Here is a 25,161-nt window from a genome sequence, read left to right as displayed (position 1 = left end):
GCCCGCTCCCTTAAACCCCCCGCCCGCCAACTCCCCAGCCGCTGGGGGGCCAAGCAGCCTCGGATCTGCGCCAGTCCCACTCTCCACCACCTCTCACTCCCGTTGTGTGTGTGTGTGTGTGTGTGTGTGTGTGTGTGTGTGTGTGTGTGTGTGTGTGTGTGTGTGTGTGTGTGTGTGTGTGTGTGGACATTTTACTCCTGCCAACAATTTGTGCCTCACTTTCACCCCACCCCCTACCCCTGTCCTTCACCCCCCCTACCCCTGCCCTTCTCCCCCCCTACCCTTCACCCCCCCTACCCCTGCCCTTCACCCCCCCTACCCCTGCCCTTCACCCCCCTCTACCCCTGCCCTTCACCCCCCCTACTACCCCTGCTCTTCACCCCCCCTAACCCTGACCTTCACCCACCCCTACCCTTCACCCACCCCTACCCCTGCCCCCTTCACCCCCCCCTACCCCTGCCCTTCACCCCCCCCCACGCCTGCCCTTTGACTGACGCACGCACACACTCTGACTGACGCACTCACACACCCTGACTGGCGCACGCACACAAACCCTGACAGCCGCACGTACACACACTGACAGCCGCACGCACACACACCCTGACTGGCGCACGCACACAAACCCTGACAGGCGCATGCACACAAATCCTGACAGCCGCACGCACACACACCCTGACTGACGCACGCACACAACCTGACTGACGCACGCACACACCCTGACTGACGCACGCACACACACTGACGCACGCACACACTGACTGACTGACTGACTGACGCACGCACACACACACACACTGACTGATTGACGCACTGACTGACACACACACATACATACTGACGCACGCACACAACCCCTCACAGCCGCATGCACACAACCCCTCACAGCCACACGCACACATACACAGACTGACGCGCGCACACACACACACACACACTGACTGCTGCACACACACCCACTGACTGCTGCACACACACACACACACACACACACACACTGACACACACACACACAGACACAAACAAACACACACTGACACACACACACACACTGACACACACACACACACACACACACACTGACTGACACACACAAACACTGACTGACTCACACACACACACTGACTGACGCACGCGCGCACACCCCCACACCCACACAGACTGACGCGCGCGCGCACACACACACAATGAATGGTACACACACACACACACTGACACACACACACAGACACACACACACATACACTGACACACACACACACTGACACACACACACACACACACACACACACTGACACACACACACTGACTGACGCACGCACACACACACACACACACACACACACTGACACACACACTGACTGACACACACACACTGACTGACACACACACTTACTGACGCGCGAGCGCGCACACCCCCACCCCCACACCCACACACTGACTGAATGACTGACTAACTGCCGCACGCACACACTGACTGACTGAGGCACACACACACGCACACACTGACTGTGTGTGTGTGTGTGTGTGCGTCAGTCAGTCTGTGTGTGTGTTTGTGTTTCTGCGTCAGACTCACTGACGCGCGCGCACACACACTGACTGACTGACGCACACACAATGACTGACGCACACACACTGCATGAAGCTGTAAAGGAGGGAGGGGGGGAACTGGATTGATGTGAATGGGGGACAAACAGAGAGAGGGGGAGGGGTGAGGAGAGAGAGAGGAGCGGGAATATTACATCCCGGGCAACGCCGGGTCTCTCAGCTAGTATAAAATAAACGTAAAGAGAGGGTGCATACCATTCAATGATGGATACAAAAAAAGGAACAACAGGACAGTCACTCTTATACTCCCAGAAAGTGAATATATATATCATTTACGTGAATCACTATCCGTATTTGAAGTGTGTGTGTATATAAATATATATATACATACAAATGAGCATACAGTAATATTTCCATTTGCTATTTGCCTTGCTATGGAGGGTTTTTGTCACTTTTTTACTCACATAACTTCACATATACATACATATATAATATATATAATATATATATATATATATATATATATATATATATATATATATATATATATATATATATATATATATATATATATATGCAGTGGAAGTGTATTGTGTGTATTTACCTACACACTCACTCCACATTTCAGTAACATACATATACATCTAAATAATATTCACATATACACGTTTGCTATAAATGGGATTATTACAATTTTACATTATATACACGTGCAATGAATGGAATAAACACTGTAATAAGTTTGAAATCGCCTATCCGAGCTGCTATGCATGGCTGATCCCTTTTCTCCAGCTTCCTTGAATGTGCTATGAGGAAGATCATGTGACCAGATGCTAGTGCACGTTTAGAGAGAGGGAGGGCAGTGCTGACAAAGGGGTGTGCCTGGGTTTGTGACAGGACATGAAGGGGCAGTGCCTTAGCAAATGCTTGTTAAAATAGAATACAAGAAAATTGGTCTTTCAAAGTTGTTTTTTTAAAAACAGAAAATGCTAAAAGTATTATTTCTTACTACAGAACTGATTTATTAAAAAAAACACACATGCAGGATATAGACTGAACTGCAGCTTTAACTTGTACATTGATGCTTTAAGCAATGCATTCTTTGCAAAACAAATTCAACTGCCCTCTAGCTACAGCCAAAATAACAGGAGATGCCAAATACAGTTTACAAATTTAACAACTGTCAGGTAGCTGTATTGACAGAATGCTGTTGAAAGGTGCTCCAATCCTCAAGTAATTGCAAATACACCAGAGATAAACACTAAGAAGAGATCAATTTAAAATTCATCTTAGGTCATCCCTGTCCCCAATAGCAAAGTACTAAAATGCAGCAATCAATTCTATCTATGGAAAGTCACGTGTTTTACTGCTTCAGAACACAGCAAGTTGGTCTCAAAAGCTGTAAAGATCAGATCACACACAGTGCGATCTTTACCCGAGGAGCGGCAAGCATGACCAAACACAGTTCATTTGTGTTAACTGCATTTCCTTTCACTTTAACGCTTTTCTTGATTAAAACATCAGGTGGTCGGTCCTTGCTTAGTATAATTAACATTGTATCAAGTACTTAATTCACTGAAATAAGCAGGAATTTTTAAAACTTGAAGAATGAATACCAGAACATTTCAATTTCCCCCCCAATACCTAGTGAAGAACATAAATGTCTCAATATGAATGGATTAAAGTAAAAATATCAATTCATAATTTATGATTACTCACAATGTATTTACTGCTCAGTAAATAAAAGCTTAAACAATAAGTCATCTAAAATTCTAATTTAGTTAATGTAACTGCCTAATCCAGTTGTTTAAGTGCAAAACAAAGCCGACCAAAAAAAAAAATAAAAGCCATTTCAATCATCTACATAAATGGAACATTGTAATCGGACTAATACAAAACATTAAATGCACAGTTTCAACATTTACATAATAAAAGGAACTTAAAATACAAATTGGCCTTATATGAAGATACATTAATTCAGCCATTTTGCTCCCGATTGATAACGGAAGTCTCATAACTTTAGGTAGTGAAGGACACTGCGTCCTCCCAATCTTCAACAAAGTATGGGTGGCAAACATTTAATGCTTCTCTTTTGCTGTGAACTCTACACAGACATCCTTCATAAGCCAATTTTTTTGGGGTGGGGGGAATTGAGGATCTTTCAGTTATTCATAAAGAAACTGCAAGTGCTCATAAAAGTAATTGGCTTACCAATCCTGAAGCATATCTAGGAGCCACCCCATGATCTAGCTGATGAGACTCTGGTGTGGGGTCAACAGAGCGCGCGCACGCGCCCCCACACGCAGCCCCTGCCTCCCACACGCAATCCTGGGTCAACAGATAGAGAGCCGAACTGTCACGCGCTTGCGCAGAGGCAGCAAAAGGCTTCCCCACTCATGTGACCAAGGAGCGTGTCTGAGTGCGGGAGCGTGCCGGACGTGCGCGCGCCAGCGTCACCAACCACATTCTACTGGTGCGCATGCGCACCTCTCAAGGAGGAAGGAAAGAAGGAAGAACAAACCCCTCGATTCCTCCCCGTTGCCGCGCGCATAGGGGAGTAAACACTGGAGCCCCGGGTGAAATCTCTTCCTTGGATTATTCCGGTTGTGCTCTACCATTTCTCTCTCCTATTGAAAAAGCGCTGTGTTTTTTTATATATATAATATATATTGAATTGTCATCAATGGAAATGTATTAAATATTTTTAATGATGATAATGCACTAGGATCGGGCGCTTTTTTCTTTTCTGTTTTCTATACATTATATATGTCCTTTCTATACACTGTGTGTGTATATATATACACACACATACATACACACACAATACATAAAAAATTAAAAATATATATATATTTATAAAATGTTTATTTTTGAACAGGTGTTTTTTTTTTTTTTTTTTTTAAACAATCTTGTGTCTATGGATAATGAGACAATGCAAAAAGGATTCCAAAAATTGCAATTTACATTTTCACTAAAGACTGCAAAATAGAATGTTCTGTATACTTAAAAAAAAAATAACTTTTATCACTAAACTGGTAAAGTGTAGAAAAATATACTTACGCCAAATCAATAAAATCTGGAAAGACATACATATGTCTAAAGCTATCAATGGCTATTACGGGGCAATCAGCGGGAGTCTTCTGTATGTGCAAGAGAGGATGTCGGAATTTATCACAGTCAGCATGTAGAAAGTTTATTGTTCCTATGAAAAACAAACACAAATCACAGTAAACCAATCTTAACCACCACTTTATCGGAAAAAATTGTAGTAAAACATCTGAAACACTTACACGTAAGTGTTTATTATTGTTTATGTTCAATACCTCGTAATACCATGATAAAATCACATGAAAAGGATTAATTTCAGTTTCATATTTTATTCACCTATATATATTTTATATAATTGCATTGGCATGATATAGTGAGGCATCTTTAAGTGAGTTTTTAAGTGAAGAGATAGAGATAAATATATCTATATATGTACTTTTCCTAATGCAAGACCTTTAACCTCAGCTGATATGACATGAATCCAATTGCATTCTCTTCACAAGTATGTCCCTGATGTGCAAGTCCTGTTTAAAAGATTTACCAAGCGGTCTTTAGTATTGATAATTTGGTATGTCCCTGATCTGCAAGTCCTGTTTTAAAAGATTTACCCAGCGGCCTTTAGTATTGATAATTTGGTATGTTTGAATATCAAAAGGTGGTTTTTTTTTTTTTTTTCTTTTAACGGTGTACTGCTAATTGACCAACTGGAACAAGCTGATTTATTGGGGAGGGGGGAGGGTCATGTGACTGTTTTAGCTGTATAAAACCAATACCCCCCCTGCATTAGCAGGGACTGCATTGGCATGATATAGTGAGGCATCTTAAAGTGAGCTTTTAAGTGAGAATATATAGTTATACTATAGTTAGACTAGAGGTGACTGGGGACTGCATCCTTCTGCAAACTCTTCTACACATGGCAACAAACGTTGAGCTATTCTGACCACACTATGATCCCTGCTGTTTAGTCTGCGCACACACACACTTTGCTCAAAACAGCTCCATGCAGCATTACCTACCTATGGCATAATGAACCTGCTTTTTACCTCCACTTTGTTCTTTCTCGTGGCCTCATTGAAATGTTACTCTCTCTATCCACTACACACTCCCCCCTCCTGGCCCACGCCCAACATCACCATACACCCTGGATTACTCAAAAGCCTTGCACTATCTACTGAATGTTGGTGGAGAACCCTGAAAACCAGCACACCAACCACCGCACACTCAATTGGCAAAAATCATAAAGTTACAACTTGCAAACAACTACTCAAATTTCTACTCATACTATTACTCTCTTTAGCAGGTGATATTGAATCTAACCCAGGCCCTCCCACTTCAACTCTGTCCCATACCCCTGAGAATAACCCCTTCAAATTCCAAAAAGGGCTATCTCTCGCCCATATAAATATCCGGAGTCTGCTGCCCAAACTGGATGAACTAAGGGCATGGTGCCTTATGCATAAACCAAAAGCCATAGTTCTTACAGAAATATGGCTAACCCCTAAAACTACTGATGCAAATATTGCCATTCAGGGATACTCCATTTTTAGGAGAGATAGGTCAAAGAGAGGAGGAGGGGTGTTATTTTATATTGCAGACACCTTACAATTTACACTGTTAAATTGCCCCCCAAGCCCACCCTCTTTTGAAATCCTAGTTGGCAGAATATGCCTCCCCTTTTCTAAGCCCATCTTGCTTGCTGGCATCTACCGCCCCCTAAAATCCCAGTTTCTTGGCTCCATTTCCTCTCTGAATGAAAAGAGTGAGCTGCTAGTTCTTGGGGATTTTATCTTCAATTGGCTTGACCCTAAAAACCACAAAATCCAGATACAAATCAAATCGCTTAACCTATCGCAACTCATTTCCCAACCCACACGGACAAACCTGAAATCGCACAACAATTCCTTGCTAGACTGGATTCTCTCCTCAAATCCCAGCAGAATCCAATCTTCTGGCATCCTTCCTGACATTTTCAGTGACCATGCAATAGTGTACTGTGTAAGGAAAATTAAACCGCGCCAATCAAGCCCTAAAGTTCTCCTCACTAGAACATTTAGAAACTTTAACCCACAACAGTTTCTGGATGACCTTACCAACTGCCCTTGGAACAGAATCAATTTAATTCCCGACCCTGATTCTGCGCTTGACTATTTCCAATCCGAGTTCTTAACACTCTGCGATACCCATGCTCCACTACGCAGAATAAGGGTACGGGGAGCCCACCGTCCATGGGTTACACCTGACCTTATAGCACTCTACCAGTTCAGGGATGCCTTGTGGAAAAGCCACAAAGTAACTGGCACTACCAAGGATCTCAATCACTACAGATGCCTGTGGAACATGTGCACAAGGCAAACAAGGCATGCAAAAGCACAATATTACTCTGACAATCTCCTCCAGAATACATCAAACCCAGCTAACTTCTGGAAGGTTATCAACAACATATTCCAGCCTTCTAACCATCAACAGCCAAGTAATATCACTAAGGGGGATATTACTCTGGCAAACCCCACCGACATTGCAAATGCATTCAATGATTACTTTGTGGGGTGTGCTACTAACTTATTAGCGAAACGCAACCCAAACCACAAACCTGAATCTAATCCTGGGAGTACCCATATAGCCCCACCCCCTCCCAACACTGCCCACAATTTTCAATTTGGCCCAGTATCCGAAGAGGAGATTACACAAGTGCTCCTCAAATTAAAACTAAGCAGCCAATGTGGACCTGACTTACTACAATCTAGGTTCCTAAGACTTGGTGCCCCAGCAATTGTCAAACCAATTGCTTCCATAGTCAACTCTATCCTGTCTGCAGGCCATATCCCTAAGACCTGGAAAACTGCCAGAGTTGTCCCAATCTTCAAAAGTGGGGACAAAAACACTGTCTCAAACTACAGGCCAATCTCCCTTCTCCCAATCCTATCCAAAGTCATGGAAAAATGTGTCCGCTCCCAACTAAGCAATTACTATACCAAGACAAATTTCCCTAGCCAATTCCAATCTGGCTTTCGCCCCAAACACTCTACCGTAACTACCCTGCTAAAAGTTTGCAATGAAATCCAGTGTGGAATGGAAAGTGGTCAACTCACGGGTGCAATATTCCTAGATTTTGCAAAGGCTTTTGATACTGTTGATCATGCTATCCTGCTTAAACTCCAGAGCTCTGGAATTGGGAAGCATGCTTTAAACTGGTTTCAGTCCTACCTATCAGGTAGATCCCAACATGTGTCCATCTCAGGCTCCAACTCCAACCCCCTGGATATCACCTGTGGTGTCCCGCAAGGCTCTGTTCTGGGGCCCCTACTCTTCTCAGTGTTCATCAATTATCTTCCCACAGCTTGTAAGGAAGCTTCAATACACATATATGCAGATGACACAATCTTATATGCACACAGCCATAGCCTCTCCGACCTTGAACACGTACTTCAGTCTGACTTTTTGAGACTCGAAAACTGGATTTCCCAAAACAAACTGCTTTTAAACACTGACAAGACTGTAACAATGGTATTTGGGACCAAGACTAAATTTTTAAAGCTTCCAGTGACTGAGCTCCAGATCAGAACCAACGCTACCACCACCCTAACTCCTGTTACTAGTTTTAAATACCTGGGCATATGGTTTGACTCCCACTTAACATTCGGAATGCACATTGATGCCCTGACATCCAAAACCTATGCCAAACTAGGTGTACTTTACAGGAACAAATCCTCCCTAAGTCTGCTGGTCAGAAAGCGTATTGCACAGCAGATGCTAATGCCAATTATCGACTATGGAGACATAGTATATGGCTCGGCACCCCAAACCCACCTTGGCAAACTTGACAACCTCTACAATTCAATTTGTCGTTTCGTTCTCCAATGCAACTACAACACACATCACTGTGAAATGCTCAAAGAACTAGATTGGTCATCACTCGAGTCTAGGCGTAAAGTTCACCTTTCCTGTCTTGCCTTCAAATACTTTCTGGGCAAGCTACCCACCTATCTGAACAAGCTCCTCACCCCTACCACATGCAGAACTTATCATCTGAGATCTGACTCCAAAAGACTGATCATGGTCCCAAGGCTCAACAAAGTATCCGGCCGTTCTTCCTTCTCTTACTGTGCACCCCAAAACTGGAACAACCTACCGGAGACTCTCACAGCCACCACCAGTCTGTTCTTTCAAAACTAAAGCTGTCTCACATTTTAATCTGGTCTGTAACTTATTCAACACCAAATATTATACACTTGCAACCCTCCATAGATTGCGCACTGTGCCCAAATCACTACTGAAGTAATTTCAATAATTACAGCTCCGTGCCATATTGTCACTATTTTGAGGAAGACCTCTCTCATGGTAATGTAGCATCGAGGCCATAGATCAAACACAGATCAAAATGGAAGACGCTGGCTAGATGCGTTGTCAGAAAAAAACCATACGTATTATAGATTACAGTATATGCATCTTTTTATTTGTTAGTCAGAAATGTGCCACCTCAGTCACCCCAATGAAACAGAAATAAATTGATATGTAATACAATATGCAAAATGTCACAGCACCTTTTTCCCCAATTAATTGTCGAGCTACTTCTTGTTGGAATTTTTCTAAACTCTCTGAATCATGTTTCATATGGAAAAGTATAAGAAATGGAAGTCCTTCTTCTGTCAACTCCTGTATAAGGGAAGAAGTAAAAAAAAAAAAAAAAAAGTTTGCTTGGTAACTTTTCCACTCCAACTGAACGCCACACCAACAGCAGATAATGAACAAGCTTTTTGCGTCTAAACATGTGGAAAATAAGAGAATCTAGCACCAAGCACAATAATGCATAAATTGTATGTATTTATCAAGTACAAAACAAAGTTTGATGCACAAGAATGACAGTCAAAATATTAATTATATTTGACAAATATGAGATATGGTTTGTGCCCCCGAGTCAGTCAAGACACAGGGTATGCATCCGTTTTACTTTTTCATATATCAAGTTAAAGATCAATTTTGGTAGATATTAAAATAACTGCAGGTATTGTGACTTCTTTTCCACAATTGATGTAGCAGTGCATCACCTAACAGAGTTGGGAAGGAAGGGATATTCTTAGAATAATAAGCAGCTGCATCACATCCATTTCTCCCTCCAAAGTGAGGCCTTCTTGTTTTATTGTACGTAGCCAACATATTTATTTTATTAAAATAAGTACAATACTTAAAGTGCATCCAACACTGTACTTCAAAATCATTAAATGCTGATAGATCATCATGCTGAAAATTTCCAAAGAAGCAACATGTAATAGTTTTGAAACGAACGTTGCTAAGCAGAATGTCAAGTTTCACTGGCATGGAACTGGAAGTCACTAGTTAAGTAAACAAAATGTGGAGAGCTGCAAGAATAGGTACAAAAATGCTTACAATGATGAACCACTGTTTCTAGGCATCCACATCAGCTTGTGGGAAAAGTAAACTGAAAACTGCACAGATTACAGTATTTCTTTTTTGGTTAAAATGTCTTTAAAATATTTTGCTAAATTCTATGTTTCTGCAAATTAGTTCTTAGAATAGCTCACCTATTTCACTTTCTAACTATTAACAAAATGAGCCTTAAACAAGTTAAGATTATCAATAAGCATTTAAATCAGATACAAATGAACTACCATGTGTAAAGAAAAGCACAAATAGTACGTCACACAAAAGCACCTAAAAATCTATCCGAAATAAAGCAAAATATAAAAGTATGTTCAATATCAAACACTGTTTAGAACTCTTAATATAAATCAGATCCCAACCTTACATTTTAGAGGCTGTTAAACATATTCAATACCTTCTACTACCAGCTGTATTGCCCATTTGTGTTACCTGGTTTAGAATAATTCTTCCATAATTCTTCTAAATGTCAACCATAAAAAATCTCCCTAAAAGAAAATGCTTTTCCAAAATATTAGAATTTTTTTAAACCCTTAATCTATTGTTACCACAAATTGTATACCTTTGGGTCAGTACCCATTGGTGATTATGCGCTGTAAGTGTTTCTTGTAAAACATCTCCTCCTTCAAATTAAGGTATTTTTTTGTATCCTTTGTATTTGTCTAATGGTTATAATTCTTAAATAAAGTAGCGAGAAAAGCACGGTTAACTCCTTCAGTTTTAGAATGTCTGCAGCATTTTACATACTTTACTAATAATAAAAAAATCCAGGAGAGAAAAAAAGTCAGAGTTTGAATAATGTAATTAAATGTGCATCATAAAATACATACCTCTCCATTTTCAAATGTTATTTCTCGAACAAGAGGGACACATTTATCTTGTGTCCATGCATAAGACAAATCAAAGTTTGTTAGGGAACCCAAATAGACCATATCTGGAGCATTCTCCTGTGAATACACAATAAAATACATTAGTTTACATATCATTTACTTTTTAATCTACTGTAATAACATTTGCTTAAACATGCTAATATAGAGAATACAGCATGTGTGGTCCCGTGAGGGAAGGAAAAAGCGGTGCACCGCGCAGTGTGGAAATAAGGGCTGGATCGTGGAAAAAATAAAAATCAATTTATTGGGCTTAGCACAACATAATAAAACGGGGAGAAAAAAGGACAGGCAAAATAACCTCGGACACGTTTCGTGCCTATGGGTGCTCTATAGAGAATGACCTATTAGGCCAGTAGCCGCAAAATTGGGCGTTCCTATGAGAGATTCACATCCTTTTGTACATAGTGGCCATATTTTGATATGCTTCATTATGTACAGCTGAATCTAAACCATCCTCAAAAATACAAGAGAGCCGTATACTAAAATCCAGTACATTTTAAATCTTCCAACACTGTCAAAAATTATTTCGTCTCAGTACTCTGTAGTACCTTGTGAAAATGAGATTAAAAGAAATTGAGGTATGAATGCTATTGTGGAGCACTAAAGGAAATTACAAAAAAAGCATCTTCACTGGTGTCTTGAAGCTGGAAGGAGTCTGGATATCACCTTTTCCTGCGAAGTAAAAATCTGGTGCTTCTGTACTACACATTTAATGTAGGACAGCCAATGTGAAATATACATCATAGTTACATAGTAGATGAGGTTGAAAAAAAGACATGCATCCATCAAGTTCAACCTAGGCTAAATTTAGAAAACAGATACTTTATCCTATATCTATACTTGCATATTGATCCAGAGGAAGGCAAGCTACCCCCCACCACCCCCAAAAACATATCATCCAATGACATCTCATAAGGGGAAAAATAAATTCCTTCCTGACTCCAAGAATTGGAAATCAGATTACTGCCTGGATCAACCCCCTAGCACAGAAGATCCCCCTTCATTGAGGTGCCATCCGTCCCTAGCATAAAGATGGTACCTCTCTGAAAAGAAGTCCCAGTGCTCTAAAAAACCCAAACCCTCCCTCCTACACCGCTTTCTTAGCCATGCATTAACCTCCCTAATCTCTGACTGACTGTCTCCCTGCGGTAGCACATGGCACTGGAAGTATTTCAGAAAATACTACCTTGGAGGTCCTTGCCTTAAGCTTTTGGCCTAGATCGCTGAAATCATTCATTAGGACCCTACATCTTTCTCATTGTTGCCAACGTGTACCAAGACCGCCGGGTCAATCCCAGCCCGATCCAACAGTCGAAGCAAGGGCTTGCGCAGTGAGAACTAAACCCCTTTGAAGATTGTAAATGTCCCTCAATATTGCAAGTTTCCTCTTCAGATCAACAAGAGACCACCTGATCACACTTCTCACAGCTGCTCCAAGTGCACATACATGTGGCAAGATGTGCATTGAGTGGCATTCTCAATCCTGCTCATTATTGCAACTATGAAGTTTATAAGTACTAACAATAAACTGTACTTTACTATACCTGGTTTAACCCCTTCCTTGTTCAAACACCTTCTGGTTCTAACTGCACACTTAATACAACCAGCACTTGAAATCAACAAGTCACAAGCTCAGGATTAATTAAACCTGTTTAAATAGAGACACCCACCAGGTGTGGTAGGTTAGCAATCAATTAACCACACCCACTACTGGCTCAGGCAGGTGGGAAAAAAATCAAGTTACAGGCTTTCAATTACCAGACACTTTGAAAATAAATGAACCCACTGCACACTCCCCAAAAATCAGCCACAGTTGCTAGTATACACTGCATTTCCCTTCTGGTTCTGAACATCAACTATATGTATGTATGTACCACCCAACGTATTTTGATAAATTAAAGGGAGAAGAATGGAGAGCTGCAGAAGGACGATATGCAAAAAAAAAAAATATGCATGACAGGCATAAAAATAAGGAAATTTACCTCTTGATATTTTATTTTCTTCAAGTCCTCTACGGCAGTAAATAATGGGTTTACACCGCCAACTAGCTGAGGCAGGACAAGAACTTCTAAGACCACCCTATATAAGAGGGTATCGCCCACATACCAGGTCAGTTATCGTCTGTCAAAACGTTTTTCAAGGAAAGCACAAAACATAACAAGAAACACAAGACAAGGAGGGAGGGAAGTACCTTGCCATAGAGGACTTGAAGAAAATGAAATATCGAAAGGTTCTGTCATCATTGCCATTTGTAAAAGACTTTAATTATCAGTAACTTAATAGGGAGGTCGAGAAGCAGTTCAAAAGGTGAATTAAGTGAGCTGCTCTAATACCAGATCCAAAGCTCACAGAGAAAGAGGAAACCTAATTGTGTGTCTGATTTTAGACACAGCTCTCAAATCTAGCGATCATTGGATCCAGGGCAATTTGCCTATGATACAATGCACCTAATATCTAAAAACTGGATCCTAGGTGCCGGTTTCAAACCCCTTTGAAATCCTTGCTGAAGGAAGTCCAGTGTACTAGCGATTTCCAGGAGCAATGAAGGAAGTCCAGTGTATTAGCGATTTCCAGGAGCAATGAAGGAAGTCCAGTGTATTAGCGATTTTCAGGAGCAAAAGGTTCTACTTTTCTTAGTTTACACCATAGTATAAACGTCCTCCAGATTCGGTAAAATAATTTAGAAGTTACATGTTTTCTGGAACACATGAGTTAATATAACTTAATTGGAGAATCCGTATCCTCAATGACATCCTTTCCAATTCCATGCCTTCAACTTGAAAAATTGAGGATTGGGAAAACAAAATCGGGCCTTGAGTCAACAATGCCGGAAATGTTGGAAGAACCCACTGCTCCTGTAGTGACAAAAGTCCACAAACCATGTTCTTCCAGACCAATACGGAACTATCAGGAGAACTCAAGCTCTCTTTTATTATCTTATTAACTACCTGCTGTAGAAGATGGAATGGAGGAAAAATGTTGTAGAGATGGAAATCCCAAGCGATCAAGAAGGCATCCCAGGCCACTGTCTTCTGGTCGTACCATCTTGACACGCACGTTCGTATATTTTCGTGTTGACTGCTGATGCCATGAGTTCGATCCCATTTCCAAACTAACGGATTGAACAGCTCCTGGTTCAGATCTCACTCTCCTAGGTGTATGGAATACCTGCTGAGAGTCAGTTTCATCATTCCGGTCTCCTGAAATGTAAGCCGTGGAGATGCATTGAACTGCCTTCTCTGCCCAGTGCAGGATTCTGGAGGCCTCTGAGAACCGTTAGACTTGCTGTTCCCACTTGCTGGTTTATAGATGCTACTGCTGTAACATTGGCCAACATAATTTTTCATGGGGAATGCCCTGGTGTGGTCTGAACACCTTATATGGCACAAAATATGGCTTGAACTTCCAACACATTGATCAGAAGATTTCTCTTCTGACATGACCAGAGCCCTTGGATCATTTGATCCTGATAAATTGCACCCGATCCGGAGAGGTTTTTGTCGGTCTTTAATACTGTCCAGATCAGAGGAATCGGTGACTTGCCTTTTTGCAAGTTTTTGAACGAGGTCCACCAATGCAAACAGTCTTATGTTTGCCAATAAAAAGAGCGTGGAATTTAGCTAGGATTTTGATGCCCATCTAGGCCGAGAACATTTCTCTGCAGTAGTCGGAGAGAAGGCCTGATCAAGCGTAGTGATACAAAGTTTAATCCTATATTAATCCCCATTGTTTTAATGTTTCTAATAAAGTCTAGTTTTAAATTTACACCATCATCTCAACACAGTGTATGAGTGCTTTACTGGGGTTCTTTTCTCCTTTGTTCATCGTTAAAAGACAGTAGTCAGAAAAAAATAGAAGCTACCTTATAGACATACTGGTGCAACAAATAGTTTGGGATGCCAACGTTCATTTTAGTTACTATTGCAGGAACAAAGTTATCAGTAAATGAAAATGTTATAAGAATAAGACCAAGAATTAAAATTCAAACACACAATACCATAAACTGCACAGAACATTTTGAAAATAAAGTCATTTCTTTTTTTGTAGACCAAAGACAGAATATTGAAATTAATTATATGGAAAAAAAATGCAAAATAAAAGGAGTGTTTATTTTATTCTAAATATCAGTGTTTACACTTACCCCAAAAGGTCTGTAGATTACATTGTCTCCACTAAATCTCTCTGGCTTTGAAATAGCCCTGATGAAGAAAGTAACAGAAAAAACATATAAAAGTTACATTTCAACTACTGTAATTCAGATTTCACATTTCTGACAGCTACGCCAGAGAAATAATTAAATGTATTAAAATAATTCATGTTTTTTTTTTTCAAATTTATTTTATTGAAACCTCAACATCTTCCAACTCAATTAAAATATATTTAGCCAATTATGGTTTCTATATTTTGTCCTATTTCCTAATAAAAACTAGTACACAGGAACAATATTACTGGAAAGGTTCTTACCCAAATGCAGCAAGGAAGACACAATCATCGTGCAAAATGTTTGCAACTTTTTCAAATGTTCTGTAGTTGTCTGAATCTTTGTTTTCAAAAAACCCAATGAGGTTTCTTTTACTTCGCTGTATAACAAAAACAAACAAACACAAAAACAATATGTATATGCAAAAAAAAATTGTTATGTATATCCATAGGTGTTTTACCGTCAGCACAAATTCTTAATCTCATCAATAGAACATCAATATGGAATAACATTTCAGATTAAATATTTCCAATTGCCACAAAAAACAAAGAAGCCCAAAGCTACATCAAATATGACAAAAATACAGTAAAATACCTATATATCTCTTGAAGAAAAAAAAAAAGTAATTTTGTTAAACCATGGCCAAACCATTTTAAGCCTGCAAGCCACTTCAAGGCATGACCAAATATTGCAGGTCCTAACACTAACTGATAAAAATTCTTATTTACCTCTATAGTTAGAGGAAGAATGATCACATTGGATCAGTCACAACCAGCTGCATGAAAGAACTATTTGGAAAGTGGGGAGGGGCGAGCTTAAACCCTGGGAGGGAGGAGCCACCAACCTCCAAAACAGCTGAGACCAGCTGTGTGTTTATTTCTAATTACCCTCAGTATGATCACAAAAAACTATAAAATGGCATATAATGCCTTGTGTACTTATAAAAATCCTGTGCATATATAGACGGCTGTTATACAGATACAGCACGATGTTTGGTCGCGAAGTTGGCATAAAATCCCGTGACCAGACTAATGGCCAGACTAATTAACACAGCAGGGGTCCCTGCTTCATTACTCAGGGAGGGTGGTTAGGCATACCAGGAAGGTTGCGGATGGGGCTAACCATTTAATTACTTTAGCTAAGGTAATTAAGGGGTTAAACCCCTCCCACTACGCACGCGAGAGGCCTAATCACCCATGCCAGGGGCAACTACCCTTTTCACCACCCCCCTCTCCCCCACACATAGGAATGGGCAAATTCCCTAGTAGCCAAATATGGCGATTAGCGCTTATGCCCATTCAAATACAGTAAAATACATACAGTAAAATCCATAACATTAAATTAATAAATGTTTTACTAAGCCCTGCCAGGATGAAGGCCATCCTCCTCCGCCCGAACATTTAAGGGCTGATTCCCAACCATTAAAACACCAGTAACCCCTTAATTACCATAGCGGTTACTACCGCTACGGTAGTAAACTGGTTACTGTCGCTTTAATTGGGTGGGTGAAGGGTATACTGTAGTTGCCCCGGGTGGATGGTTAGGCCTCCTGGGGGGGTTGTGGGAGGGGTTAACTCCTTCATTACCGTAGCAGTTGTAACCGCTAAGGTAATGAAGGGATTAAACCCTCCCGCAACCCTCCCAGGAGGCCCAACCACTCACCCGGGTCAACTACCCCCATCCCCCACCCCCTCTATCCCATCACCACAAACAAATGGGCAAAAGCACTAGTAGCCACATAGCTAGTAACGCTTTTGCTCAATTGTGATACAAAAAAAAACAAAAAATACACAATTAAATAAAACAAACATTAAAATACAATACAATAAAAAATACTAGCCAATACACCCATTGATTGCCACTGTGGTTACCTATACCCTCAATGGGAGATTTAAACGTGCAGGCGATAGCCTGTATCTCGGGAAGCAGGGGATCCCGGGGGCTGAAATTAATGTGGTTCAGCACCGGAAACCCCCTGCTTCAATAATATGTTATTAAAATAAAAGCAGCGCAAATCGCCTGTTAGAAGTGCGCAGAAAGAGTGAGGGATTCTGTCTACTCTCATTGCACGTCTCTTACATAGTGATGTAGCCCGGTAGGATTCACACAGCGGGACTCCCATTCAGAAGAAGGGACCCCCGCTCTGTTCATTGTAATAGGCCACTACCGTCAAGCACTGTGCCGCGAACACAACTTTTGGCCCGCGTTTCACCAGCACATGTGTTGTGGCAGGTTATAGATGCAAAATACTGCATCAGTATGTAATAAATGGACACCTAAATTTGTCTTTATCTATAGCAACGGAGCAATAACTGTGTAATTAAGACACTACCATAGCAGTTCCCTAAGACACCTTCCAATGCCAGAATGGGCCTTAAGGGGTCTTCCTGCGCCACCAGGTGGTATTGTATGGAGTAGCAACACTTGTTTTAAGTTTATGTAGTATGTCTTGTGAGTTATATTGGTAAAAGAAATAAAAATTAAATTCACCTTGCAATACCAAACACTAAAAATAAGTATGTTGACATTTTATTTGACATACATTTCATAAAATACTTACGTCAACTGTTTTAATTTCCTCCAAGTCAGCAATTTCTCGAATAGGGTCGTTATTCTGTTGTCTGATGTAATCTGCTATTGCAGTAACAGAGCGCTGGCCTCTGTACTCTCTCTTCATCATCATTCCATTTCTGAACAGTTTTAAGGTTGGGTATTTGCTTATCCTATATCTTTGGGCTATATCAGCTAAGATTATGAGAATCGGGTTAATTTTTGGTTTACTGTACAAAGTACTACATTCAATTATACAATTAGAAGTATGTCAACTTTATAAACTTATTATGCAACAAACTGATGTACAGGCATACCCCGCATTAACGTACGCAATGGGTCCAGAGCATGTATGTAAAGCGAAAATGTACTTAAAGTGAAGCACTACCTTTTTTTCCCATTTATCGATGCTTCGGTACAGATAGGGAGACGGTATTGCTGTTCAGGACATGCTGACAGGCGCATGCGCAAGCTGCCATTTGCCTATTGGGCGAGGGGAATCAGCGCGTCACTACTACAGGGTCTTTCCGCTACAGCAAGTGCGGCAGCACCAAAGTATCACTGGACGTCCAGAGTCATGTGAACACGGCAAACCTCTTGATGACCAAGTTTGAAGTTGTGTGTGTGTGTATATGTTTATGTGTGTGTGTGTGTATGTTTATGTGTGTATGTGTATGTTTATGTGTGTATGTTTATGTGTGTATGTGTGTATGTTTATGTGTGTATGTTTATGTGTGTATGTTTATGTGTGTATGTGTGTGTGTGTGTGTGTGTGTGTGTGTGTGTGTGTCTATTGTCCCCTTCTACAAAAAAAATAAAAAATTGTCATGGAACAAGTAAGCCCATTTCTGTTCTCTCTGATCACCCCACCCCCCCCCCCCCTTCTTTGCAGCTTCTGCTTGTCGGCTCCTTAAGTTCAGCTGCATGTATTTGTTCCACACACACACAGTGCCTGTGTGATGTATCAATATGTTTTCCTTTCTGCCTATGAGCATGTAGCCAGTGAGTTGCTATAGCAACCTCTGAGATTCTTCTCAGAATTGGCTATTCTGCCCTCCCCCGTGTCTTTGCTGACAGTAGTTTGTCCCATCTCACTTCTAGTGTGACCCTTGCTCCTCACTTCCTTTTCCACCCTGGAGACAGTGAGTACAGCACCCATCTCTGTTACTCTCCTATGGCAAGGCCATCTCTTTCTACCTGTTTCTAACGACAAATCACAACTACACACCATCCACAAGTGCCTGTATTTACTGCTGCTTTTCCAATAAAGTGAAGGAAATATTATAGGACTTGGAGTGATTTGGAAAGGGAGCTGAGTTAATGCTATCTGGGGCAATTCACACATCACACGTGACCCTGGCTTCAGAATAAAAATGCTCATTTATATTGCAGCTATTTAACATACTCAATTAAATTACATTGTCTGATCAATACAAATTAGAAAAAAAGAATGGTGTAAATAGCGCTAAAAGGCTGTGTTAATTAAATAAACAGTGTACAAACATATAAAAAGTGATAAAATATGTGTGATCTTACACACTATACCTTAATTGATTAAGGCAAGGCTGCCAAGTGACACTAACCCAAAACACAGTTAGTGCAAAGCAAAAAACAAACAATACAGACCGGCGCCTAAAGAGTCCAATATGGGTAGAAATAAAGTCCAATTGTGATGAAGTGTCAAGAAGTATTAAGTCCAATCTTGCACTTCCAAAATCCACAGCAGGATATTATGTGGTACATGTAAAGCAAAAAGAGAAAAAAGAGAAAACCATCATAGTGCAAAACTGCTACAAATTATAACAAACAAGACAAGAGAAATACTAGACAAACACTAGCAAGGCTGAGAAATAATACAAAGAGTTCATTTAATACACATAACATAAAAAGAACATAGGCAGATGACGAATCCGGTTTGGAAAAACCGGAATCCTACTTACAAGACGTTCGCAATATACACGCAAAGATATAAGGTGAGTAGTAAACGGCTACGGCATCAGGTGAATGCGTGGCGTCCCGGAGCTGCTCCAAACACTGTCCTCCACTCCGCAACCGGATGTGCGTCACTGAACCTCCAGGACAACCTCGGTCTGGGACTCTCCAAACGCTCTCTGCCACTCCGTGGCTGGAAATACGTCACCGGGGATGGGTCAAACGCCGGAACCCCCTTCTCCTACTGCTGGTATTGCGATTACGCTCTCGTGAGTGCTCTGCCTTAGTCCTACGAGTAACTCTAACAAACTGCCCTAATGGGCAGTTTGTTAGAGTTACTCGTAGGACTAGGGCAGTTTGTAGGAGTTACTCGTAGGACTAAGGCAGAGCACTCACGAGAGCGTAATCGCAATACCAGCAGTAGGAGAAGGGGGTTCCGGCGTTTGACCCACCCCCGGTGACGTATTTCCGGCCACGGAGTGGCAGAGAGCGTTTGGAGAGTCCCAGACCGAGGTTGTCCTGGAGGTTCAGTGACGCACATCCAGTTGCGGAGTGGAGGACAGTGTTTGGAGCAGCTCCTGGATGCCACGCATTCACCTGATGCCGTAGCCGTTTACTACTCACCTTATATCTTTGCGTGTATATTGCGAACGTCTTGTAAGTAGGATTCTGGTTTTTCCAAACCGGATTCGTCATCTGCCTATGTTCTTTTTATGTTATGTGTATTAAATGAACTCTTTGTATTATTTCTCAGCCTTGCTAGTGTTTGTCTAGTATTTCTCTTGTCTTGTTTGTTATAATTTGAAGCAGTTTTGCACTATGATGGTTTTCTCTTTTTTCTCTTTTTGCTTTACATGTACCACATAATATCCTGCTGTGTATTTTGGAAGTGCAAGATTGGACTTAATACTTCTTGACACTTCATCACAATTGGACTTTATTTCTACCCATATTGGACTCTTTAGGCGCCGGTCTGTATTGTTTGTTTTTTGATCAATACAAATGACAATTGTTGAACCTTCTCTTTACTGACATGGGTCCATATAGACATTTTTAAAGAACCTTCATCTATGACTGTTTAGATGTGCTATTGAAAAACTGTTTGTGAGGTTTACAATACAATGTTGGAAGAAAATCGTAGTAACATTTATCACACATTCAAAATTTTAAACGAACGGTAAATCTAAAAATGTTCTACACTGTAGATACAGCAGCCAAAATATCTTCTATTTCCACAGAGCCTTTCTATTTCCACGCAGTATACAATTATTCAGAGACCGAATGCAACCAACTCTCGGGTGTAATTCTAATAACTTTCTCCCGCCACCAAGAGCAACGAGCTATTGTTATGCAGAGTACAAAGTCTTTTATTAGAAAAAGGGTCTTTTAATTTTATCATATTGAGGCATACTCATTTCACTGAAAGGAGTTTAGCAGCCATAATAAGATTGTGGTCTAATTTTTTATTTTATTTTCAATCTTTTTTTATTGCGTTTACAAGGATGTACACATTTTTACATTTCATTCCTCCCCGGAGGTTTGAGACAAATTACCGTTAGTAGTGTTCACATCACAAACTGATAATCAACATTTTTCTTCTCTGTGTTTAGATTCTAAATACATTGAGTGGTTTGAAATTGTGTGTGTTTATTTTTCACCTGAACACCCGGTTTCTTAATTGAAAGTCATGTGACTAAGAGCACTGCAAAACAGGGTCAGCTGACCCTGTTTTGCAGTGCTCTTAGTCCCATGACTTTCAATTTGGATACTACCGCCGGGACGGACGCACACGACGGAGCAGAGTTGACCCTTCTCCCCAAATACAGCTTAGCGGAGCCTAAGCAGCTTTGTGAGTATTTTTACTCCCTTTCACGTGAAGCCACGGGGGATCGGAAAGTCCGCCCAGAGAGGGACCGCCAGGTGGAGCAGCAAGTTCACCGGTCAGGTTAGAAGGCTTTTCCCTATGTTGGCATATATTGCTTTGATTCTATTGTGACTAAATGCTGGGAATCAATCATTGAACATTTATTATATTCATTTGTATGGGGTTGGGAACCCTGCTCATTTAATAGTCTATATTGAGACCGCACGGCTCACCGGGAGGCTTTTAGAGCACCCAATTAGGGATTTACTCCCTCATCGACCCGGTTTCTTATGCTTTGTACCAATTTTTGGTTCCTTGTTCAAAGCTTAGAGCAGACAGAAAAGGATAGGAAAAAGAGAAGAGAAAGGAGGATATGGGAGGTAGGTATAGAGGGGGAGAAGGGAAGGGGATGGAGGGGGGAGGGGGGAGAGGGGAGAGGATAATCCATTCAAGATAGTCGAGGAAGAGGGACGGGGACAAGTAGTGGTCTAACTTTATAGGAATAAAATACAGTTTATTACAAAATAATAATAATAAAAACACCTTATTTAAAAGAAGTGCATTAAAAAAAATTTTTAATTTGTGTGCGTATGAAGCAAAAAAGACAATGACTGAAGTAAAGAAGCCTGGTTCAAATCCTGGTGTCAGACCCTTGTCACCTTGGGCGAATCATGATCTCCCTGTACCTCAGGCATAGGGCAAGGACGGTGCCTTTAAAATTCTATGTATATTGCAGTTTTGTGGGATGAGCGCTGTATGAAATTATTAGGTTAAATACTGAACATCCTGGTTTTCCTTTGTGTGGCCAAGTTTAGGGTCTGCATCTCTGCTGTTCAGATGTCACATCACGAGAATTCATTTAGGAGGGGATGATTTAAAAGGTGATATTTTAATATAAACATTTTATTCAAGACTGTTTTTGCAGGTGCCATACATCACCAGTTTTAGAAGTGTCTATGTTGATAGATAATTTAGTAACATTGTATGTTCTGGTGTACCTGTAATTTATAGAGATAATTTAAAGTTATGTGAAATTACATTGATGTCTGATACCTGGAACCTCTGTTCCATAAGCGACATCAAAGTTGTAAAGTGGCAGCCATCTGTTCTTTTTTTAAATGTTTAACAATTATATGTTTTTAAAAACATAACTATTAACCAAAATTGTAGGTGCTCTTGTAAATAAAAACATTGTGGTGTAGTAGCTGGAGCTCCCCCCCCCTTTTTTTTTTTAATGAACTAACATTAGCTACAAACATTTATTTTATTATTATTGTGCTTTGGCAGTAACCAAAATATTCTTTGAGTTGTACAATACATTTGTAACTTTTACATTTTGAGTGATGTCCTTAACAAAATTAATGTGCTGTACAGTTTTCTCCGGATTAATTTACACCTATCTTGAATTTGATTTGAAGTGATCAACACCATTCTTTAGGCAAAAGGGGGGAAAAAAGCCATGGGTAATTGGCTGAACGTCTCCAAAGCACAATTTAAACACTTAAAATTGACCACCAAAAATAAATTAGAAGTTTCACACAAAACATTTACATTTCCTTTGTGTGCAGTGTTTGTAGGAGGTCAAGATTAGGAAACAAAGCCTTCAGATGTTATAACAACATATACATATACAATTGATACTTACAATGTTGATCACAATCCACTCTGGCAAACACTACTTTATTTCTATCATGATATTCTTCTTTAATTATATTGGATGCCTCCTCAAATATGGGGTGCAGCATTTGACTGAATCTGCACCTATTAAGAAAATCAGGTGTTTTAAAAATCTGTGCACATGAACATCTATTACACACAGTCTTATTGGTCCTTTAAAAAAGGTACCACAACAAATGTACAATAATTGTTTTGCACTAAAACAACAAATAATTGCACTTTGTTCAAAAATAGTTTCATGTTAATTTAACATTATGTATGATTCTCCTCTTCAGAAATGCATTTGACACATTCATATTTATTCCTCTCTTCCTAAGCAGTTTAGTAAAAATAAAAATATATATTTTTAACTGTGCTTGATTTTTGTTTCCATGTTATATTATTCATAGCAGTATAAATGGTGTGGTACACTGCAAATAAAAAATATAGGACAATTATTTTTAATATATTTTATATTTGCCAAAGTTCCAAGACTTTTCATTAAACAAACAACTTTGAAATACAGTGTGAGAAGATATGAGCAGTAAACATACCAGTCAGCATAAAAATTGACTAAAGCGACATCTGCATTTCCTGAAAAAGAAAAAAGATTATAATCAATTTTCAATAGCCCTACGATGTGCTAATAAAAATAAATAAACTAATGAATAGCTAATAATTCATAGGAGTCCTAAGGATGTGTATTCTATTGTCATGTTTTCACAGAAATACGCATGTTCAATGTCTAGACAATTTTTTCGTTCAAAATAAGCAATATATTCTATTTCATGGGCTGCAATATTTGCAATACGTCTGGGACATTGCACACTGTGCCCCTCGCGGCTATACATTCTGTGATAGAGATTAGTAAAAGTAAAAAAATAAATAAATCTTAATGCACACATCTTTAACAAACATTCTATGGTGAAGCAATCACAGACTCAAGCACCACATATCCATTGCCTCAGTCTTCCATAATCAAGAATGAAAAAAAAAAAGTTACACCCCCTCTCTGTTGGAAACGTGATTTGATGATATCTAAGGACTTGAGACCACAAGTTTAAGAATGTATTTTGAATGCACGAAATAAAGGGATTAATAGCTCACTTGCATAAAGTTGTCCGAATACAGCCTCTGAAAATTTTGGAATCTAAAGAAGCAATCCTTGGATTATCCTATGTGTTTTTTAATTTTTTTTAATAAAATCAGTTCTACAGTATTAAATGATACTTATTACATTTTTTTTTTTAAACACAAATCAATGCCATTTTTAATGCGTTTTAATATACCGAGCATACTTTGATTTCTATAGCAGGTTTTAGCACATCACCAGCAGTACAAGATCTTTACAACACTTTCCTGTTTGTGATAATGCATTGCCAATATTCCCAGTAGTTTGAGCTGTAGACTAACACAAGATAACGTTACCTTATATTAAGGTAACGTTATAATACCTTATTACTAAGAATATATTGTAGCTGCTGAGTTACACTGACTGATGGATTGATTCAAACTCAAAGGCGGCATTTAGTGAACCCTGGGAAGGAGAATCTTTGCTGAACAATCACAGGAGAACTAATTGATAGGCAGTTTAGGTCATTCGTTTTCAATAAAGGTAATCAAAGTATTCATATATTGTAAAAAAGGTGTTTGTTTTACGTGCACTCTTTGCATCTAAGGTTTATTGAAATATGTTACAAATGGCAACCACGGCTCAATGATACTTCTCACACCTCTATTTCAACTATGAATCTTGCTAAGATTCCATTACAACGAATAAAAGTCACCACCACCATTAGTAGAATGGAGCACAAAGATATGTAAATGGGGAATATGGTTCTTTATCAATGACACTCGTTCCAATAACCTGACACCCAACAGCTGAACATTTGCACTGAGACCATACAAAAGAATTTCCATAGCAATAAGCTCTATTCTTTAAAAACTAGATTTGCTGACGGTTAGGTTTGGCTTGTGTATATATTTTAACATTTATTTCATACCTGCAGTGGCTACTGTAAAATTAAAATGTATAACTGCATATCTTCAATGTTGATAATGTTTTAGCAAACATATCA

The 25,161-nt window shown here is 39.8% G+C and overlaps 1 protein-coding gene across 1 annotated transcript in view; it reads right to left on the bottom strand.

Annotated features, from left to right (window-relative positions):
- ERP44 (endoplasmic reticulum protein 44) overlaps window positions 1-25,161 on the bottom strand; it is a 77,285-nt gene that overhangs the window by 11,743 nt on the left and 40,381 nt on the right. The window contains exons 3-10 of the mRNA XM_075586408.1: window positions 23,638-23,677; window positions 23,073-23,188; window positions 17,642-17,826; window positions 15,345-15,460; window positions 15,022-15,079; window positions 10,821-10,937; window positions 9,135-9,246; window positions 4,606-4,747 (exon numbers count right to left, since the gene is read on the bottom strand). Coding sequence (XP_075442523.1) covers window positions 4,606-4,747; window positions 9,135-9,246; window positions 10,821-10,937; window positions 15,022-15,079; window positions 15,345-15,460; window positions 17,642-17,826; window positions 23,073-23,188; window positions 23,638-23,677 — 886 coding nt within the window. The remainder of the gene's footprint in view (window positions 1-4,605; window positions 4,748-9,134; window positions 9,247-10,820; window positions 10,938-15,021; window positions 15,080-15,344; window positions 15,461-17,641; window positions 17,827-23,072; window positions 23,189-23,637; window positions 23,678-25,161) is intronic.

This window comes from Ascaphus truei, chromosome 2 (assembly GCF_040206685.1).
Source record: "Ascaphus truei isolate aAscTru1 chromosome 2, aAscTru1.hap1, whole genome shotgun sequence".
Taxonomy (NCBI): Eukaryota; Metazoa; Chordata; class Amphibia; order Anura; family Ascaphidae; genus Ascaphus; species Ascaphus truei.
Note: the sequence above shows the minus strand (reverse complement) of the source record. Positions and strands in the feature narration are given on the sequence as shown.